General features: G+C 40.8%; 1 protein-coding gene across 21 annotated transcripts in view; it reads left to right on the top strand.

Annotated features, from left to right (window-relative positions):
• The window catches only part of DOCK10 (dedicator of cytokinesis 10), a 145,272-nt gene that overhangs the window by 53,952 nt on the left and 72,353 nt on the right, over positions 1–18,967 (top strand). For 8 of the 21 annotated variants that reach the window (XM_086844817.1, XM_086844830.1, XM_086844826.1 and 5 more), the window contains 3 exons: positions 3,307–3,426; positions 10,979–11,068; positions 18,681–18,763. In XM_086844817.1, the coding sequence (XP_086700943.1) occupies positions 3,307–3,426; positions 10,979–11,068; positions 18,681–18,763 (293 nt within the window). Of the gene's footprint in view, positions 1–3,306; positions 3,427–10,027; positions 10,436–10,978; positions 11,069–18,680; positions 18,764–18,967 lie in introns of those variants that run through there. The other 13 variants (XM_086844820.1, XM_086844818.1, XM_086844831.1 and 10 more) reach the window with 5 other exon arrangements.

Raw genomic sequence — 18,967 nt, 5'->3', positions numbered from 1 at the left:
GAAGGAAGAATGTAATTTCTATTGCATCAGTAGAAAAACATCATCATAAATACTGAAGTGCTTCACTGAAAAGTTTTGCAGTAGGTTTGATAATGTCATATCTACTTGCATTTATTTCAGATGTGTAATGTTTCTCCAAAGACTTCTCTGTTAACATCTGCTAAAATGCTTCCATCAGATCATGCCCTTTGCAGCACTGAGAGCAGGAGAATTAGTGCTGTGGGAACAGTGATGTTCATGCACTTGCTGTGTTCCTCTGCTTCGGGGTTTTCTCGAGCTGTATTTTTGTCTCATGTAAATGACCTTGTAGCTGCCAAGGAGAAGTTTTCCCCTGGAGTCTTTGAACAGTTTCAGCAGTGGCTTTCTGAGCATTGCTGGTTTCTGAAGAGCAAAGAGAGGGCAATATGACATGGCTTATCCTGCCTCCATTTGCACCCCGATATCTGCAGAATATTAATTTTGAAGGGGATGTAGCTGCATTCACCCCAACCTTACCGGGATTTCCAGGAGGGAAGAAGGAATACCTCTTCCTTCTGCCAGCCCCAGCAAAAAGGGTAGTTTTCACAGGAAAGAAAACCTTCAAATGCTACACATTTTTATGAGGTTTCCTCATATTTCAAGTCCCAAGATTTCTGGGGTTTTCCACCTTTCTTAGCCTACTTTGGTAGGAAGGGGACTACTTATGTCATTTGTTTGCTTATTATTTTCTTAGGAAATTTTGAAAATTGACATTCATGATGTTTCCAAGGAGCATCTGACCAAGATTAAGATTGTGTTGACATATGTCTTGTTTAGGAGAGCGGACATTTTATGATTTCAGTGGCATATCTGTCTTACTAAGAGTTGAGATTGTTCCAGAATCATTAGCCTGACAGTATCACTCTGGGAAGGGAGGGTTGTCAGTGTCAAATTTTCTGCAGGAAATGTTAATATTTTAGTGAAACCATTATACAGGAAAAATGCCTGTTTGAAGCACAGGTACCTCATAAATGTCATTGCATGTATTTCTTTCACTTTTACTTTGAGTTTTCTGGTAAATGGTTGCTATAAGGTTTCCTGCTGAAGGTAACAGTTGCACTACTACAAGTTTGCATTCTTCTGAACTTGAACTGAGCGAACTTTGTTCAGGTTTAGGTACCATTACCAAAATGAGTGGTACAGCATAGATGGTACACTCAGTGTGCACTGGTGTTTTCTCTTTGTGGTTTTAACTCCACAACTTATGTATAATGTATATGTATATTTATAAAGCAATATTTAATAAATAGATGCAATGACAGGTTTAATGATAGAAAGTCTGAAACTCCTGTCAGAGATCCTACAGTGGCTTAACACAATTTGGAAGGGAATGAGAGCAGGCTGTGTTTGGTGATGTAGCCAAGTGACCCTGTTAAGTTCCTGTGGGGACCCACTGTCAGCAAAAGACAGAGAGAGACCTCACTAAGGGGTTTGGCTGGTACTCAGCCCAGGAGCTCCTTGAGCAGGACTGGATCATTGTGTGTCAACTGGGGCAGCCCAGGGCTAAGTACTGGCTTGGGACAGCTTAAAGTGATGTGGTTGGGTTCATATGAAGTCTTATGTCCTGGTAGGGCTCTGTCTTAACTGGACATCACAAAACCAGAATCCAGTCCTGTCACAGAATCTAAATCAGACATGAAAGTGTTTTTTTCAATTTGTTACTGTTATGTGCTGGTCTTACCTGTCTTTACAATCCTTCAATGTCTCAGTGTCAGTAGATAGTGCTTGTGGCTTGTGAATGCTAAGCAGTGAGGATTTTTAGAAGTGTATTACTCTTAAGTGTGCAAATGGGAGTGTGAGAGTTAATAGTTCGAGAGATAATAGATTGAACTGCTGAAGGAGTTCTAACTGTTTTAATTGCCTTGCCAGACTTTGGTGGAGCTTTAATGCTTTAAGCAGGGATTTGGAGTAGATGACCTGCAGAGGTCCTGAGTTATTTTGTGATTCTTGCATCAGCTGTTCAGCAATTGAAGAACTTTCTAAGAACATGTGTATTCCTGTGTCTTAATTTAATTTGTGTGGCTGTATTACTGATGCTTAATTAAATTTGGCATAGATGCATTTGATGCCAAGGGGAGTCTTGGACTCAATATATAAGGGAAAAATGTTCATAAGAAATCTTGATATGACTGTGATTACAGAATAAACAAGACCTGTCAGGACAAAGTCAAAAGGGAGAGGGACTATTACATTTGAATCATTATGTGTATAATGGACCATACATGAATGAGATAGGTAAAATCATATATGATGGACAATCTCATTGGAGAAATTTGTTTTATGGAGATGTCAAAGCTTTCTTTTTCAATACATCCTAGTTTTGATTTAGGGAAGACAGAGGGAAATTTTATATAATTCTGAATAGCCCAATGAAAGAATAGTGGATAAAATACTACTTATCTAATGTCCACTTTTGGATCAGACTAAGAGAGTAAATGTTACTGCATTTGCTTTCCATTAGTGTCCTTTTTCTCTTTCATCACTTTCTTTTCCATCCCTTCTGGCAGTTCTCTTGCCCTTTCTCATTCACTCTTCCTGATGATTACATTTTCGAATTGAGCAAATGTTCTCACTCTAGGACATGACTCTCTATTTGTTTAATGTATTCTAGCATGTCAGGCAGGCTTCTCTTTTTCTATGTTTGGGTTGTATTTCAAGACAACGTGACTTTACTTTTTCCTGTGGTGGTTTCTTACTTCACTGCTGTTTTGGGCAATAGTGGAACTGCTGTGGTGATACTAGTCCTGCTTCCTGAGAAGAGAAGCCATGGAGGTGGATGCCAGATAGTTTATCCCAGGAGAATAACCTTGGATTATTACTAAGTAAAACAATATGATGGCTTTCACAAGCTGCCAGCAGTTCAAAAGGTGAATTGTGTAAGACAGTGAAGAAATAAGTAGTTTTCTTATTCTGAAACATACTAGCTCAAAATCCTATGTTCAGTTCAAACTGTGTCCATCAATTTTCTTGATGTATTTATAGAGGGAAAGAGAGAATTCCTGAGACTTCCAGATAAATCATCATGGTGGTTTCAGTCTGTGTTATGAGCTGACAGATTGCTCTGGAGTTTTGAGATGGAGAGTGACTGTTACAAGTGACCCAACTTCCTCACTTCACTCTCATGCATGAGCTCAGATGCAACAAGCTGAGCAGAATGGAATGAAAGGAGAAGTTTTTCATGCTTTGGTGTACAAAAGCAAAAATGCTGCAGATCTCAGCTTATGAAGGGGGAGGAAAGCAAATTTGTGTGTAGCGAGAGATCACCTGATCTTTTATTTTTTTCCACAGCAGGAAAAACCCAAACTCTTGGAGCCTTTGGATTATGAAGCTGTTATCACAGAGATCGAAAAAAACATTGGGGACAGCCAGTTTAAGGATCTGATATTATTCCCTGATGATGACTTTTCAGTAAGTACAATGTGTTAACTCCTTTGCTTAGGTTTGTTCTGTTCACTTATTTAATCTCCAATGCTAGAGGGAGAGCCAGAAGTTGTCTAAGGGCTCTCTAAGATTTTCTTAAATTATGCACAATGCCATACTTCCCTCTCACCAAATTTACTTGTTTTGGGTTTTTTTTCCTCTGATACTTATATATGCATGACTTTACTGCTCAGGCTTAGATGAAGCTTGAAGCCCTGTTTTTTCCCAGATGCATTTCAGGAACTCACTAAACATGTTATTCTATAATGTATGCTTGTCTGTTTGCTCAGCACATTATTCGTTTGGCCAGTCCTAGAATCTCTCCCTACTATTATAGTCTAATTTCATCTGTAACTTCTGATCCTGTTCTGTTTGATGTATTTGGCCACTAGATAGATTCTCTTTGGAACACTGAGGAGCAGTAGATCCCTGACCCCACAGCCACGGAGCTGCCTGACCTCATCCTCATTCCCTATTGCTTGTCCTGGCAAACTGCAAAGACACTGTGAGCCTGGAGGCCCAGGGCAGCTCTCCAGTGGCAGTGCTGGGGTGCTCAGATGGGTGGCTGGGGAGGTGTTTTGCCAGGCAAATATATGGGCAGATTGCCTGCACTGAACAGCAACTTCTGCTAAATCACCCCATCTTTGCATAACATTTAGGTTTTGATGAACAGGCATTCTCTAATGGAAAGACATTTCAATTTGTGACCAATTGTAACTGCTCTGTGAGGGCCCTTCCCATCAGCTCATGGCACTGCTACTGTCCTAGGAGGGCAGCTTAATCTAATTGACTGCTTTGTTTTACTAAATGGCTCGATTTCCTTGGTGGCATTAACTGAGTTAATGTGCTCATGGGATTGAGAGAAGCTGAACAGAAAAGATTTCCTCATTATTGTTAATTCCTTTATCCATTTTGCACGTTTGTCAATTTATGAAATTGAAACTTAGCATTACAAAGCTGAGTTGACATACTGTGTGCTGTCACAAGGCCCTTGAGCCCTTTGATTTAGAGTAACTGAGCTCAAGTCCATGGATCTTCTCAGTGAAAGAAGAATCTTCTCCTACTTCTGAAGACCTCTGTCTGTCAAGCATATTTTCATATCCTTATTTTCATTTTATTTTGAGCAGTCGCTGGATTTTCATAGCTAGTTCTATTTTGTTACCTCTGTGTTGTACTTTGCAACCATCTGGCATAATCTATTTAAATTCAAAAAATAATAAGAAAAAATAGATTAAGACAGATGAGAGAGGTACCTGCATGGTAGAGGTGGTCTGTACTCACTGAAGAGCAAAGTCTGTGGTAGGTAGGGTGCATATCCTTGCAATGAACCTCTCTTATCTTCATTCTAAGTCAGTGGCAGTGGCAAGAGCCACTTCATCCCAGGCAGGTTTTCCAGTTGCAGAGTATCTATTTATAGTCTTGCTCCCGCCTGCTGAAATATTACCTGAGCACAAAAATCTGGGTCAGGCATTTGAGTAGAAAGAGATCCACATCTGACTGAATTAGGAGGTGCCCAGGCTGGCTCTGAGTGGGATTTAATGGGATAATGCCCAAGGAAATAGTGGCTGGCTCTGTTTAACTCCTAATGATTACACTTGCTGCAGACTTTGTGTCTCAGTGTTGATACAGCCCAACTTTGGGCCTGTGGGTGTGCACATCCTATGGGCAAAAGTCTCTTCAGAAGCAAAACCCCAGCTAAAAGAGTTGGCTGAAGTAGTGATCACAGGAGAAAGTTCTGCTTTTAATAATGATTTCCTATTTTTGGATCTGACATGTTCACCACGTGGGTGAATTATTGTAGCTGTTGTTTCATCTCAGATGTGTTTCTCTTTTTGATTTGCATTCAAAGAGAATGCTGTTATTCTCACAAGACTTCTGTTGGTCATTTCCAACATCTTATGTGAAGTCTGTGGAGCAGCAGAGAATTCTTTATATCAATCTGAGCCTGATAGGCTGTATTCCTCCATCCCCTGCATCTCTACAGAAGAGTACAAGATGTATGCATTACAGATGTCTTCTCTGGTTATATTCCAGTTGGGGGAAAAGATATTTCACTTCTTTTGTAACCATGCTTAATAATCCCTTAAAAAATAAAATAAAAAATTGATTCACATCAGTTCCACTTTTTGTTTTCCTAGCAATTCCTTCCTTATAGCTCGTTTGCCTGCTCAAAGTCCATTTTCCATTTCGGAAAATGCATGTCAGTTCAGCTTCATTTTTCACCTGTTCCTGGATCCCATGAACAAATTTTCCTTTTGTTTCTGTGCTGTGAAATAATGGCCAGTGGATATTTCTGCAGCAGTACATCAGTACAGAGCTTACACTGTACTTCTTGGTGGTAGTAAGAGGGAGTTGATGGCCTTCCTGTTGTACTTATAAAAAGCTTGGTGATGATCCTGGTAGTTTTGCATCCTCATCATTGGGTTTCTGTACTTCATTCACCTTCTGTTCACCAAACCTGGCCACAATCTCCTTGACAACTGGAATTGCTGCTGTCTGGGATTCCTATTTCTCCCTTTTCCTCTATGTGTTTGTCAGAAAGGAAGCCATGAAGGAAGGGTTACACCTTTCTTCAAGTTGGTCTCACTCCCACCTTTAACTTCTGACATCTTAGTGTTACCTGGATTTGTTGTCATACATATGTACTTCTACTCCTAAATGCTGTCATATAGCCAAACAAAATACTTGCTGTATCCTTTTATAGATTTTTTTTTTTGTCTTTTCTTCCATCCTTTGGAAATTCACTGAACACCCAGCAGTCTCTTTTCAAATCTCCAGGATCTGAAGTCTTGTTTAAAATCACTGCTGCTCTTCCTTAGTGGCAACAGGCTCAGCACTCCTTTCCTAATAGCTTTTCTTGTGTGGAGGTTTAGTAGCTAAATATGTTAACAGTATGTTGGTAAATATAAATTAATTGTTTTAAAAAGGTAGATTAAAGTATTTAATAGTCACTTAAATTTGTATAGTATAAAAGCATGTTAAACTCTCTGCGTCTTGAAAATTTGTTTCTCCTTCTCATGTATGACTTTCCTAAATCTGTTTGAAAAGCAGAACTCAGACTTTTTAAAATTACTTGTATAAATGTGGCTGAATGCCTGGTTTTCAACCTGCAATAGAAACAATAATTCATTGCCTAAATTTAGGACAGGTGTAAGATGGCAAAACTTGCCTGCACAGTGCAAAAGCTATTTAAGTTCAGTCTGATGTGCTCCTGACCCTTTGGGCTTCTGAAAGCTCACCTGGGATCCCTGTTCCTTCCAAGCATCGAGGAGGACTTGGAAGAAGAGGGGCTGAGTTGTGAAATTGCTGTACTTGCCATCACTGCAGGCGTGATTGTTTCCAGGCTGCTTTTTTTTTTTAGCTCTGAACAAAAGTCAAAATCTCCCTATTTTTCAGGTTCTGAAACCTCTGCTTTCTAGATGCTGTGCAGGGACAAAAGTTGTTCATTTGAGTACAGAAGTTCAGAACAGAACCAGATGCATCTGTAAGGGGAGGGGGCAAGAGTCATCAAGGACGCTGCCCTTAACATGGAGTGTGTGTGCCATAGGGACAGCTGGAAGTGCTGGCCTTGCAGCCTCCTTGGAAAAACCCCTGGAGACCTGGAACCCTGGAAAAAACCTGGAGACTGTTATTTCTAAGCTCAGAAGAGTTACAGTGCTGAAATCATGAGTTATTTCAAATAGCACATGATTTAGCTCCCACTTTCCATGTGAGTGTCTGCTCATTCTTAGAGGAGCAGAAATTGAGTCCATTACTCTGATGACTGATGGGGTTATGGGTATCCTTGACGTGCAAGTTTGCATGGGCTGGCAGGAGCAGGACAGGGAGAGGTAGCTGGGCTCCTAGGGAAGCATTCTAGCTGTTTAAGTAGGGAGAGCTAATACAGTCAGCAAAGGAAGCTGTGGGCAAAGCATAGCCACTCACACTGGATGTGATTCAGGGAGTGATGAGGCAAAATCATCCCTTTAAACGTGCTCTGTTCCTGCTTTCCTTTCTCTGCCCCCACACAGGTGGTGAGGTCTGTGCTGGGACCCAACAGCCTCTGCACCGTGATATTTACACAGCATAGTTGCATCTTAGCCTTCTTTTTTATTTTGATGGACTATGTCATTGCATGTTTTGGTAACATTAAGCAAATCTGTTTACTTGGATGAAAGTGGGGCTGAGCAACTTTCCTTCAGAGGCCCTGACCTTAAGCATTGCCAGGGAGGAACATGTCAGCCCGTGTGTGGTTAGGTCTCTGCGAAGGGCGGCCTTTGCAGGAAGTAAATATCATTGTTGTTGGTGCATCCCTCTCAAGATTTAACCACTGCTAACATGCTTTCAGACTAAAAGCCGTTCAGAATAGTTATAGACTGAAAATGTCTGGAATGACTAATGGAGTTTGAACTCCATATTCAAATGCTAAATTCACCATGTCACTGGGAAGCCGTCACTGCCTGAAAACATAATTCCTAATCAGTGTTTCAGAGGAGCAGTATTAATTTTTGTGTTTCATTGTAGAAGGTGAATGTGGCAAGAGAAGGTGCTTAGTGAAATTGCACTTTATAACTCATCCAACACCTGGGGCCAACAGCTTATGCAAATGAGACAGCCTGGTAGTGCCAAAAATCGTACTTAGATATAGGATATTTATATAAAATAAATTAAAAATAATTCAGAAGAATTATAGACTTGAATGCTTTAGGCTGATACCTGCATTATTTGATTACCACTGTTTGTGTGCACAAATGAGAGGGTAATTTGTCTCTGGCTTGAACAAACAATTCCTATGATTGCCTAAACATTAGAAAATTAGGCTGAATTCACAGCACATTTATAAATACTGAATTCTCTAAATAAAATCTCTGATTTTTTCATGACTGTTTCAGAAGCATATATTCTGTTGTTGAAATTTAGTTCTGTTCTGAACAATGCAGTTTTGGTGAATAATGCCATGCCTGATCAACCTTTAAGAGCATTTAACTTTGGAAGGAATCAACTACGAACAGGAAGAGCCTTTGTGGCCAAGCTTTTGCAGCAAAGTGGTTCAACATAACTAGTTCTCAGAAGGGAAGTGCTTTGTAGTTTTTAACACAAGTTTAAATATGACAATATGCAACATTTTCCACGTCCCAATTCTTTGTAAATAAACCTGTGATATTCTTTCTCAAAGTCTACAAAGGCAACGAGCCCAGAGTTACGTGATTTCTCAGGTTTGCAGGGCTGTGTTTCTTTCTCTCAAGCACAGTTTTGTTGGGAGGGACACTGGGGAAATGTACCATGGGCAAGAACAGAGGGCGTGGGTGAAAACCTGTCTTGTTCAGCTACAGTATTTTATCAGGCTGTGTAAGGAGAGGGAGGCACGATGACCCCACTAAGACAAATATTAGCTCTCTCAGTGTGTTCATAACACTTGACAGGAAGTGTTGTGTTAGGTAAAAAAATTAACTCGCTCTATTTTTTACCTATAAAAAAAAGATACTGGAAACTACTTTCTGTGCAATACATGGAGCAGGCAAGTTTTACTGTGGGCAAGCAGAACAGGTCTCTGTGAAGCTTATTCACCATCATGACAGGGTCAGTGTGAGGTATAGGGTGCATTACATCTCTTCTCCTGTGGCCTCCCACTCTGCCTCGATCTGGGAAGAGCTGTGGATCCTCAGCAGTGCTGTGTGTGATAGGAGGATGGAGTTTTGTGGCTGCAGAGCTCAGCCCTGGGAAAAGCTCCACATCTTGGGCCACAGGGGCACCCCAGGCTTTCCAGCTGTGCTCAGGGATTGTGTCTTGTCATGACTGCTTAAAAAATGTTTCTGCTTAAAATGTCATATATGTGTGAAGGGAATAAGGTGCATTTCAGAGTCTGTGGGTGCTGCTGGGAAGTCCCTAAGCAACCAAGAATTCAGATATGTATTACTAAGCATGGTCTGAAAAGTCATACTTCTCTACTTCTGCCTCTTTTACTCATAGACTCAAAGATTGTGTAAATCACTTCATGCAGCCATTGGTAACACAGCTGGGTAGAGCCCAGGAACCCACATTTAGGAAACTGAGCTCAGTTTGTCAGAACAATGGGACTTTTTCTCACATCGTGGTGTCTGAGGCCATCATAATTTTTTGTGAGACCTGTGGTTTAATCATATTGCATCCTGAGCCCTCTGGATGAAACAGAAAAAGTTTGGGGAATCCCATGATCTTTCTGCCTGATACGTGACTTTCTTCCATAACTACTCATGTGGAAAGTGATGGGGGAAATCAGAGTGGTTCGTGTTAGCTTTAATGGAAAATGCAGTCAAATAATATCCAGGCACTGGTTGTGTAGAGTCTGGGTGCTTCAATTTATAGAGAGAAAACATCACCTTTTAGTCTGAGGGTGAGGATAAGGAGGAGAGCCTCCAGGGACACAGAAGGTACTGCAAGCTGCTTCATGGTATTAGTGTGTAGTGATTCTTCATACTCAACCAGTTGTATGGCACATGCCTTCCTCTGGAAGTCATGGGTGTTTCTGTAATGGAAGAGAAAATGGTTTTGGGAGGTCAGATTTGTCTGGGTTTCAGTCCTTCACTGTCTTGAATGACAGAGTTACTCCGTTGAAACTGAGAGCATAATCTGGGCTGCTGGCATTGATATTAGTTGTTTTCTCCTCTTATGGCAGAGAAAATGAGTAGGACAGATGTGTAGGTTAATTGAAAATACCCCAAAGCTTCCCCTTGGGGGCCTTCTGCGAAGTGGTCGCCGTGGCCTAGCCCAGCGCAGAGGCCTGGGTCACACAGGCACTGCTGGCGGCCCTGGCCTCTTGCTGGCCTGCTGGGAACCAGGAGAAGCTTGGCTCCTTGTGGAGAACTTCACGAGATCCACTTTTCTCTGTGGTTTCCTGCTCTGGGGCCTGACAAGACAGCTCAGCCAGCAGCTGCTTTCAGAAAAAGGGCTTGATTTGTGCAGGCTGTGGAGGCTGGAAGTGGCTGCAGGCAGTGCCAGGAGGCCCTGCTCAGCCCTGTCCTGCCGCCTGTGCCCACAGGTGGGAATGTCCCTCCCAGAAGCTGCTGCCTGGTTCTCCTCACTTTCCAGCCTTTGAGCTGTCCTGTGACACTCCTTTTGCAGCTTCCTGGGGCAACCCTGCTCCTCTCTTCTCTGTTCAAAAGAGTCAAAGCTTTTAGTTCTATCTCCACATTCCTCAGCAAAAATGCATGAGGTGGAGAAGGGAAGTGGAGGAAGCAAGTATCACTATTGGATTTGGCATGTGTTTCTGGGAGAGGATGTATGGAAGACCTGACTTTTTAATCATAAAACTCAGAGACTGAAGGAACTATACTTGGAACAGTTTTATTCCCAGAAATCTACTTGAACACTGCTCTTGCTTGTAATTAATGCCTTAGCTGATAGTATTGAATAGTGTGTGTGGGCAGGAGCTGGGTTGCAGTTGTTGATATGCATGTGTGTTGGCTGCATGACAAACTGAAAAATGCAAGCCATGATAACAAGGTTCTTAACCTCTTCCTGAGACAAAACTGCTGTTCTGTTTGGCTTTGACTAAATTGCACATTTTTTTGTTTATTGTCAGATAGACACAATTTCACTGGAAATCAGGACGCTGTATCCTTCTGTACCTGAAGATGCAGAACAAAAAGCAGAAAATTTATTTGTTAGAGAGGTGAGTATCTAATTTTAAATTAATCCAAGAGTTTGGAGGAGGTTTGTTATGTTTATAATGAGAATCTTTTTTAATATGCTTTAGGTGATTTGAATCAGGATTGGATTTTGAAGGCCAGTAGGAGGGGGGAGGATTAACAGCATGTCTGCAGTTGCATATTGTGAGATGTTTGTATCTTAAAAAATTGCAAATGCACTGAATTAGCCTGTCACTGTGCTGTTTTCCAGCTGCATTCCCTGTCACCACTAGTCCACTGATATTGATGTTGGTATTTTTACATCACTGCTAATGATTGGTGATCTGCATGTGCTTTGCACTTTGAAAATATTGATATTTTTACAAAAATAGATAACCAGTTGGCACTGGTTTAGACTCTTAGGTGTTATTACAAGGTATGTATCTCATTTGGAGGTGTACATATGTGGAGTAGGTGCACTGTGAAGGGTACGTAGGGGTTTATATTTATTGTAAGTATTTAGAGTCTGCTTTACCTTACCATAACAGAAAGTTCAACAAGTTCTTCCATGACAGTTAGAGGCCCACCAGTGAATAACTGCTCTACCTTTAAAAAAACCCATGTGGTTGTATTGTTTCCATACCTGATCTCAGATTGTATGAGATTTCTTATCCTGCTGCCTCAGGAATATTTTGTGTTGTCACTGGTTTTATCATTTTGAAAGACTTTAGAGGAGCTGGTTGCACTGTTCAAAGGAATTTACTTTAGATGGTCCCCTGAACATTCCCATCTTTCATTACAGATGTGCAATATAGCTCATTTGCATTAACAAAATAGGTTTATGAAACCAAATTTTTGGCCATCTTCTAGAAGGAGTTTAATTCCGAGCACTTACAATTAGCACATAATGTGATGGTTCTTGGCCTTTCTTTCCACAGATTGGGATTTTTCACACCTCGCTCCTGGTCTGAAAAAATATTTCATATGCACTATAATCGCAAGAGGAAACTGTGGAGGAAAAGTCAGTCACAGACAAACACGGGGATTAGAAATCATGAAGTCCAAAATTAGGCAGAAATGTAGCTGTTGAATTGTATGCAATGTAACATTTTACAGGCTGGCCAAATTTCTTTTCAGCAGGTCTAAAAAGAGAAATAATAATTTATTGTCAGCTCAGATTCCCTGAACATTGCCATCTTTGTTACTCTGGCAGCAATGTTAAAGGATAACATAGCTTCTGGAGTTATCTACCTTCCCTTCCCAGAAGCTTCACTGCCCTTTCAGCACTTTGGGGTCCGCTTTTTATTTTAAGGTTCCACAAGTTGCAAGGCCAGCACTGTGCTCATGGCTTTACAGAGAAAGTGGTGGGTCTAAAAACAATGCACAATGGGAATCATTACAGCTGAGTATGCCAAGGGGATGCTAATGGCAACCTGGTAAAACACATATTGAGTACATCTATTAGCTTTCTCTGCAGTACCAGTGAGCCAAGGGGAGGGGGAGAGAGGAGCAGAGCAGTGGAAAAAAACACTACTACAGGACTAAGCTTGTTCATGGAAGAGTAGCAGGGTAAAGACCCTGCTTAAAGTAGTAGAGCATATGTTCCAATTTGCCACAAAGCCAAAAACTAGATATATATGTGTATATTTATATATATATAGAGAGAGAGAGAGAGAGAGAGAGAGTAAATTAAACTCCATGGAGAGGATGGTATCTAGTCCAAAATTAGGCAAAACTGAGCACAGGGCTCTGTGAAGATCTGAGATTGTAGTCCCTTGCAGCAATTGCAGAGTTGTGCACCACCCTGGCAGCAGCCTGTTGTGTTCACATCAGGTGTTCAGCACTTTGGGATAGATGTACAGGAGTGGAGTTGGTGGCCTTCACTTCTCTCTTAGAACTGTGGAAAAGCCATCACTTCACTCACTGAAGGAGTCTTTCTTCAAATATTGCATGATATTGTGAACAGTGAAGGTGTCCACCTGGTGTACACTTAAATGGCTGTTGGTCACCTGGGCTTGTGGCAGCCCAGGATCAAACACTAATTCTTGATGAGACTCTGGGGAATGTACAGCTCCATATGCTGAAGCCATTTTGGTATCAGCTGTTTGACTGCTCCCTGTCTCAGTACTTCAGCAAGTCGAGACAAAGGCATCGAGCAAGTTGGTGAGCTGCAAAAGAGGGGTCTGCTCTTGGAGGAGAAACTCATTTCCTCCATGGTGCAGTGTGGGGACATGGTATTGAAATTGTTTCAAGACCTCAGATCCATGATCTTGTCTCATTCTTCTGGGTGCTTGGTGGTGTTCAGATGGTCTTGTCTACAAGACGAGGGCATTTGTAAAGGGCTGTCAGAAGTCTGTGATAATGCCTAAACATCCTGTCTGTTTCTTCCTGGCTGTGTGTTACCTAAGTATTAACTATATTTTAAAGTTAGTACTTTGTGAATTGATTATTCCTATACCTGTGGTTGTATTAGGATATTTTCCTTGTGGATTTTTCCACCTTAACTTTTCTTAGGCAGAACCAACCTGAAGAACTAAATCAGGTTTGAAGAAAAGAGAAGTTTCCAGAAACTTTTAATGTCAAAATAAAATTATCTTCAGTGGTTTGTTGCTTTAAGTATTCCTGACTTCCTTATTCATGCTGTTTCCTTCCAAATTCTGCATTTTCTCACTCCTCACAGAGTCTGCTGTACCTCTTCTGCCTTTTTGCCAGTCAGCATTGTCCTCATGGTCCATAATTGTGGTGAAAAGAAACATTCACTTCACTAGAAACAAAATAAAATTCTTCCTTTTAGACAATAAAAACCTTCCTAATATCACCTTTCCTAAGTATGTATCCTGCATATGCAGATCAAATGGGAATTCTTGGGATTTTCCCCACATTTCATTTGGAAATATAAGGGGATAGTGCACTTTGCTATTCAGAGTTACATTTAGTTCGAGGAACTTTAACTGCCTAATTGCAACATATTTAATCCCATATTGGTTTGCATCTGGCCAGTATTTTCAGGAAGAATGCAGGCATGAGCTCACAAATACTTGCTGTTTGTGTGTGTGTGTGTATCCATAGGAATAAAATTCAAGGTATATATAAAAAATAATGCAGAAAGTAAATAAATATTAATTGTCAACCTGCCTTTAACAAATGAGTTTAAGTCAGGTGATCCTTCCAAAAAAGCAAGATTCTTCTTGGGTAAGTTTTTGGGAAACATGTTTGCAGAGGGGTTGTCCCCATGAATGAGGAGGTAGGGGAGTTGTGCAAGGGTAGAGGTGTAATTTTCCTGGGTGAAAACCAAATCAAAATGAAATAACAGTGTAGAAATATTGCAATTTCTTTCAGTGAATGATGTAATTAATTTTGTCTATAATAATAGTGTTCATTCATGTGGGTGTCTCTGAACTTTCCTGTCAAGGTTTTGTAGATATACAAGAGGGAGTTGTCACTTGCAGAAAGCTTTGCAAGATGCTTGCCACTCATCTGAGGGAGTTTTTATTTGAGTTTTTGCAGGGTGGGTCTACGGGATCTGTAAGTAATTATGAAACATGAGTTATATTAATCACAGTGTATAAAAGCCACAGCCTCCTGTGTAACTTCTGAAAGCGGTGGTGTGCCCATAGTGTTGATTTCTGAGGCTTTTTGATTTGCAGGCTAATCTGCATTGTTCTTACCTCTTTCAAAATTAGACTAAAATGGGAACTCCTGTTGACAATGACACCCAGAAAGTTTTGTTGTTTCTCATAACAGTGTAAATTTCCCCATCTTCAAAATCTAAGTTATTTCAGTGCTTGAAAGAGCTGTAGTGTCAGGGCTAGACACAGATTATTAAAGGATAGTGAATCTTCTGGTAGCACAGATGATAAATACTTGCTAAAATGTTTGATACTTTAATAGTGTGATTCGATGTTTTGGCTGTTACTTGCCTGTGTCACTGGACTCTACGTGTGAGCTGTTATTTTAGGAATAGTTTTGAGAGCCCCAGGATGAAGGTCCAGGTCAGCAGAAGACACCGGTGATGCTGCAGTGCTCATTGTGGGCAGGCCTGGGTGGAGGGATGGATTTCACCCAGGGTGAAACACCTTCCATCTCCCTGAGTCCTGCACGCTTCCTTCCTTGGGCTGCTGCAGGGGAGAGAGGAGGCTCTGTGAGCAGGGCCCTGCACGCCATGGGCAGAGCACACAGCCACCTCTGTGGCTTCCTCTCCAGCACTGTGGCCACATCCAGCTCTGGAACATCTTTGCTTTCTGTTTCCAAGCTCCTGTGTATGCTTGCCCTGCCCTGTTCCACCTCAGGAGCAGCCACTCTGCCAGGGTTTCTCTGTCTGTGCAGTTCCTCTGCAAGGAGCCCACTTGTTCCACTAATTACTTTTATTGTACCTGCATCTCTGTTTCTGAAGATCAACTAGTGCTCTCTTAGAGAGGATAGAAGCAGGGAAGTTGTTTGTTTCCTTTGTGTTTTCCTCATTTCCCACTCTTTTCTGTTTTTTTGTTTTGTTTGTTTGTTTGTGAGGTTTTGTTTGTCTGGGGTTTTTTTTGTTGGCTAATTGGTTTTGTTTTTCTTTCCCTCCAAAAGGTTCCTTTCCATTTCTGGGTAAATCTTAAGTGTCTTTTTCACAATGATAGCCATCATGCTGTCATCACCAGAAACAGAGATAAGAAGTTACACATGGAAAAAGTCTGCAGGATTGTCTGTCCCTGTAAGGAAAACTTAGGCCATCTGGACAAAAACAAAAAAGAAAAAGAAAAAACCAAAGGAAAGACCTTAGTTTGATAGGGCCTCTGGGAATGGACTGTGCTGCCTGCCTGGTTAACAGAGCAGTAGAAAGTTCATGCAAACATGTGCCAACCCTCCCACATCCCAAAACTTCCATTTCTCTGTCTGTATTTTTCCTCCCCCACAGTTCACTTGAGCTCAACAGCCGCTGTATTGGTGCCTCTGTTCTTTGCCAGGAACAGGAGTATCCAGCTCTAGCCTCCTTGTGAAATCTCTGCCTCTAGAAAGGTTTTCCCTGCTCCTCAAATCAGGTTTGCAGCTATTGTTCCTCATTGCTGAAACTTAATTTCCAATTTAAAAAAATCATTCTAAGTCAGTACGATTAGCAGAAGAATTTCATTTTCAGTTGGGATATTCTGAAGAGAAAATCTGTACCCCTTTTTTAGTGTTACTTTTTAAGTTAGTTCTAGTTTCCCCACAGAAGCTAGTCCAACAACAGCAGTAGCTGTTGCACTGGCTTGTCTTTTGTGAATTTACTGAGTGATACTTGAATGTGCTGCTTTGTCCCCTTTGATTTGTATTTTGATTAGCTTTTTCTTGGAGGAGCACAATAAACCTTTATAGTTACAAGCTAAAATACTGTGGCCTGCTCTATATGTTATTCACAACTGCTTTTTTGAACACACCAGCCTATAATGTTTGCAATAAAAGCCTGCATTGAGAGATCTCTGTGGGCTTTAATTGCATCTGTTAAATAAAATACTTAGTAATGAAAGTACCACAGTGGAAAAGTGGTCCTTTCTGTAGAAGGTTCACTTGGTTTACACTTTCCAAGGAGAAGGGGAGTGATGTGTGAATTGGAGGTTCTGGGCTCACAGTGCTCTGTGAGCTTTTCATTGGCTTATGTAGAACAGAGTATATGTTATTCTTGTGTAAGAATTCTTACAGCCTAGGTGACTGTCACACACATTTAACACAAATACAACAGTGACCAGGTTGTTTTATGAAGAATCATTAAACAGAAAGCTTGGTGTGAAGTGGGGTTTTTTTATTATTATTATCTCTTCATTCAGAGGCTGAGTGCAAACAATGCTGGAGAGGTTTTCAGGCTTTGAACCTGACCCTGGCAAGTGCAGAGAGAGTCAGTAATAATGCTGTAATATTATCCTCATTCTTGGAGAATATGTGATTGTATTGTCTGATGGTCACACTTTATTCTGCATCCTGTAAAATAATGAGGTTTTGTGTCAGATGAGAAGGTAAATACTGGATCCACAGGGAATGTGTTTACTGGCTTTGGTTGTGCTGAGCTGCCAGTGAGAGAAATGCCTATAAATGTGCACCCACTTCCTTGCCACCTTTTCCACACTCTAAACCGAATAAAGCTGTCACAGAAGACTGAATACGAAGAAGATGACTTCCTAAAATAATTTGTGGCTACGTACTCTGCATATTTTGCACAAGATTTAAAAAAAGAGATCTGTTAAACCAGTGCTGAGTAATTTAGACAGCCCATCTGAGGTTTGCTCCAGCAGCCTGATAATCCACTCTCTGTCCCTCTGAGGCAGAGACCCCTGTGCAAGCAATGACTCCCATGGGTACTTTGAGGAAGTTGGGAATTAAGAGAGGGAATAATTCCAGTTGAAGCAGTCAACCTTTTATACTAATTTATAATTTTCCTTTTATTCTCTTCTACTTTCTCTGCACATTTTTTTTGTACTTAGACACCTTTGATCTATCTGTTATTCCATTTTGTTTGACTCCTGGAGTCTCATGCCTTTCTGTGAGACTGTCTTTACTCTTCCCACCTCAGATTCCTTTCAATCCTGCTGCTTTTCTCTACTGAAGGTCTCCATCCTTTTCCTTCCTGATGTGCCTCCTTTTCCCTATGGTGTTGGGCAGCAGCTTCTGCTGTTGGGTTCTGGGCTTGACCCCTCTCTTTCTTCCTTTCCATCTCAGGTGGGCTGGCACAAATTTCCAGGTGGAGCATGGGAAGAAAGTAATACAATACTGGGGTAAAATCTTCAGCATAGTGCAAGTATCAGTTTGCAGTTTACACTCTGTATGAACAATCATTGGAAATTCTGACAGTGTATCGTTTTTCTTGTAGATGCGTACCTCAGCAATAACTGCACATATTTCATGCATCTTGTTGTTTGTTGCCTTTCAGAATGCCATGTAGTGTTTAACTGCATTGATAAAAGTTCTGCATCAAATAAACTGCACAGATATTCTGGTGTGTTTGACAGCACAGCCAAGCCCTTCTGTATAGATCAGGTTTGGCTTCCTTATTTAAGGGAGATTGATGTACTAAGAACAATTTCCAAAGGCAAATGCAAAACAAGAAAATTTTTAGACATCAAAATCTACATGATGACATGACTGAGCAAATTCAGTGTGGAAGGGAAAATGAGACTGGTGAAAAATTATGGTCCTATTAATACATTCCTGAATGTTACTAAGAGGTTAAAGATCAATCCTTAAGGGTAGATAAAAAGTAGAGAGCTTGTGCTGCAATAAGGGGCAGTAAAATAGTAAGGCAAATGTATTTACAGTGGAAGGTTTAGGTAATGAAACAGGATGCAAACAAAAAATGTGTAATCAATGTCCATGGAGGAAGTCAGGCTTAAACTAGATCAAGTCTTTTGAGGCAGTAACTATGTAATTTAATGATGCTTCCTAGAAAGCAGATGAGAATCAGTAAAGCATGTTAAATTGCTATCATCTCCCTCCTCCATCTTGTGTGATTCAGTGCATTTGATTTTAAAGGGAAATTGTGCTTCAAAAGATGGAAACATATGAGTCTGGATTTCCTTTATGAGCTGCTCTAAAAGGGAAGAATATGTTCTCTAGCACATGGACAGCTTCAGAACTTTATCAGTTCTCTAGCCGAGCCTAAACCCTTGTAGTAATTCTATTGTTGTTGTTTGCATTTCTTCTATTTAGGCTTGTAAATACTACAGTTCCCACTGGCATGTTGTGAACTACAAATATGAATCCTACTCAGAAGACTTTCGACACTTACCACAGTAAGAACTTACATATGTTCCTTTTTTAATTTTTTTCCCCTTTAGGCTTCTGTTATTTGCTAAGCTTTGTCCATATTTGCACTTTCCTTTGTCTTCTACGCTGTGCTTGTTTTACCGTATTTTTAGTGCCTTGCATTTTTAAAAAGGGGAAGCAAAGGTCCTTCAGAAAAGTTCAAGACTCTGCAGAATTCCCTGGTATCAACA

The sequence above is a fragment of the Cyanistes caeruleus genome, chromosome 10 (assembly GCF_971803275.1).
Source record: "Cyanistes caeruleus chromosome 10, bCyaCae1.hap1.1, whole genome shotgun sequence".
Classification (NCBI taxonomy): domain Eukaryota; kingdom Metazoa; phylum Chordata; class Aves; order Passeriformes; family Paridae; genus Cyanistes; species Cyanistes caeruleus.
The sequence above is the reverse complement of the archived record's forward strand: the minus strand, read 5'-3'. Positions and strand labels throughout refer to the sequence as shown.